At 40.2% G+C, this 3,361-nt stretch overlaps 1 protein-coding gene across 1 annotated transcript; it reads right to left on the reverse strand.

Moving 5' to 3' along the window:
• Nucleotides 1-1,138: 1,138 nt before the first annotated feature.
• On the reverse strand, nt 1,139-2,071 carry LOC142302902 (olfactory receptor 1M1-like). The gene has a single exon (XM_075344007.1). The coding sequence runs from the start codon at nt 2,069-2,071 to the stop codon at nt 1,139-1,141; it is 933 nt and encodes a 310-aa protein (XP_075200122.1).
• Between the last annotated feature and the right edge of the window lie 1,290 nt (nt 2,072-3,361).

A 3,361-nucleotide genomic window follows, 5' to 3' on the forward strand; every position in this document is an offset into this window, starting at 1 on the left:
ACCTGCCTCCCGGCCGCTATGCGGAAGGAAGGAGGTGGGCGGGATGTTACGTCCCGCTCATCTCCGCCCCTCCGCTGCGATTGGGCGGCGGTTCAGTGACGTCGCTGTGACGCCGCACGGACCGCCCCCTTAGAAAGGAGGCGGTTCGCCGGTCACAGCGACGTCGCCGGACAGGTAAGTATGTGTGACGGCTCTGGGCGATGTTGTGCGCCACGGGCAGCGATATGCCCGTGTCGCGCAACAGATGGGGGCGGGTACGCACACTAGCGATATCGGGACCGATATCGCAGTGTGTAAAGTAGCCTTAACATCTATAACCCACTGAGATCTCTTGAGAAATTCCGGGCTGATGCTAACTGGCAGTGACCTATGCAGCCTTGTTCTGAGGAAGATCTCAATACGATGCCACAATAGGAATTGATGGATGTGATGGAACATTACTCTTTGGATTATGTTGGAATGTCAAGGATTTATTTTGAGCTAATAACTTGGTGATCAAAGAAGTGTGGGGAGTCTTTATTAAACATATATATTTTTTATGGTGTGTGTTTTTTAACTGCACGCCTGCTGGGTTAATAACGGAGGTGTCTGAGAGACGCTTACCCATTACTAACCCCGGGGTAGGGTTCCACCTGTCAATTCAGAGTTGATATGTACCCAACAAGGGTATAATGCATATAATGGATGCTTTTTATAAAAAATAGGCAGAACTGCATATCTTTTTTTATTTATTCCCCATACACATTTATTTGCAGGCCAATTATCCTGCTCTTACCGACATTTTGCTTCCTTTTGCAGATCCTTTATACTACAACCATTTTACAGCTATTTTAAAGCACACAAGTTTGGGTCTCCACTGACTTACATCGGTTTCGGGGTCAGGTGTCAAATTCGGGTCCCGAAACAAAGTTTAAACTAAATTCTGGTGAACACAAACTTTCAAGGGTCCGCTCATCCCTATTTGTAACTAAAAACTAATAGTAAAAATGTCAACAATAATATATTTATTGATGAAATGTCAAAATTTATTAAAATGTTAAATTCTGTTGGATAAGGATAATAATAATAATAATATAAATCAAGACAATCATTTTACATTTCCTGAAGTTTTTATATGGATATATTTTTTGTGAGACTCTCACTTCCTCAATAATATAAGTCGATAGAAGGCTATCTTCATGTCTTTATTTCTCAGACTATATATCATTGGATTTACACAGGGAATGACCACAGTATACAGTAGAGACAGGACTTTGCTTGCAGTTAATGTTTGCCCTCGTGTGGGAACAAGATATGTGCACAGAAGGGTCCCATAATACATGGAGACCACTGTCAAATGGGAGCTGCAGGTGGAGAAAGCCTTCTGTCTACCAGTGAGTGATGGAATTTTTAAAATAGTGAAAATGATAAATGAATACGACACAATGACTAAAAGGAACTGAAAGAGAGCCATGGGGATGACCAATAATGTGACTTCAACCTGCACAACAAAAGTGTCCGAGCAAGAAAGTTCCAGCAGAGGAGACAGATCACAGAAGTAGTGGTCGATGACATTTGCTCCACAAAACTCCAAACCACAGATGGCTAGGACGTGATTTAATATCGCTGAGAAGCTCAACAACCAGGAGAAGCCAACAAATTTCATACAGAATAAATAGTCCATTACATTGTTATACCGCAATGGGTTACAGATGGCTTGGTATCTGTCATAGGACATCCCAGTGAGAAGGAGGGATTCCAGTGCCAGCGAGGCGCTAAAGAAATAAAACTGTGTCAGGCAGCCTGTAAAAGTGAGGGTGGCATCATTCTCCATGACTACATAAAGCATATTGGGGATTATACTGGTGGCCATCAATGAGTCAGAAATGGAGAGCTGTGTGAGGAAGAAGTACATCGGAGACTGGAGGCTCCGGCTGCGAGTTACCAGTAGAATTATGGTCACGTTCCCACTAATTGTCACATAATAAATCAGGAGCAACAAAATAAATAGTAAGACATTGCACTGATGCAAAGAGCGGAAACCGAGAAGATGAATCTCAGAAATCCTGGACAAATTCCTCACTGGTGTCATTGTCAGATAAAGGAAAAGGTAATGATTTGTCAAACAAATGCAAACACAGCAGCTGCAGAAACTAAAAACATTCCACTAGGGCATGATACAATCCTCCCATAGACATAGAAATCTGTTTGCTTATACTTTTTAATCATTTTATTTATTTTTCATATGTTAAAGCAAAGCTTTTTATTTTACTAAATTGTTTCAGTTGAGAAGGGAGACACGGCAGAAAAATAGGACTTCATATTCTGTAAAGTAAAAAAAAACTTTCATGCAACAAAAAAAATGTAAACACTATATACTAATAAATTACAGCATTAAAGAAGTTGTGCATTACTTTTATATTGAGATCCCATCCTTAGTATATGCCATCAATGTCTGATTGGTCTGGGTCCAACACTTCGCACCCCACTGGTCAACTGATTTCGGTGCTGGAAGATGCAGGTGGCCAGAAATGATCGGCTCCAGAGCTTTCCTGTCTTCTTGTAGCAGCCGCGACCGGGTACTGCACTTTTGCCTCCCATTCAAATCAATAAGAGATAAATGTGTAGTACCCGGCAGCTGCCGCTATCAGAAGATGGAGCAGCTCTGGAACCAAGCATTTCTGGCTACCCCTGGCCCCAAGAACAGCTGATCGGCGCAGGTGCCTGGTATCGGACCCGGCTCATCAGACATTGATGACTTACCTTAATGACAAGCCATGAATGTAAAAGTAGTTGATAATCTTTAAAATCACAGACAAATGAGACACATGACACTGATTGTTTAATCTCAATGATGCCTGCCAGGAATGGTAACCAAGACATTTTATCCATGTTAAGGAACTAAACATCTTTAAAAATTATATAAAAAAAAAATCTCCAAAATAGATTTTTTTGTGAGATGACAGTAACATCAGAAATAGGGAATATGAGAAGCTGGAGAAATAACAGGACCTCAAAGAACAACCGGAGAAGATGTGGAAGGTGAAAGCAACAGTGATTCCAGTGGTGATAGGAGCACTTGGAGCAGCGACCTCTAAGCGAGGAATTGCTAATACAGATACCAGGAGCAACATCTGAACTTCCAAGATTAAGGAAGGACAAAAAACACCCCACAGATGTGTTTTATATATATATATATATACACACAACTAATATAGGTTAAAAAATGAAATAGAAAAATTATAATACAAAATTACAAAAATAATTATTTAAAATAAATGAATATATTTAATCATGGTTAGGTAAACAAATCCTAATGCAATAAATAGGGGTTAAATGATATACCCAGTTAATATAAAAATAAATATCATTTAAGGGACCA

Source organism: Anomaloglossus baeobatrachus, chromosome 4, assembly GCF_048569485.1.
Source record: "Anomaloglossus baeobatrachus isolate aAnoBae1 chromosome 4, aAnoBae1.hap1, whole genome shotgun sequence".
In the NCBI taxonomy this organism is placed as follows: domain Eukaryota; kingdom Metazoa; phylum Chordata; class Amphibia; order Anura; family Aromobatidae; genus Anomaloglossus; species Anomaloglossus baeobatrachus.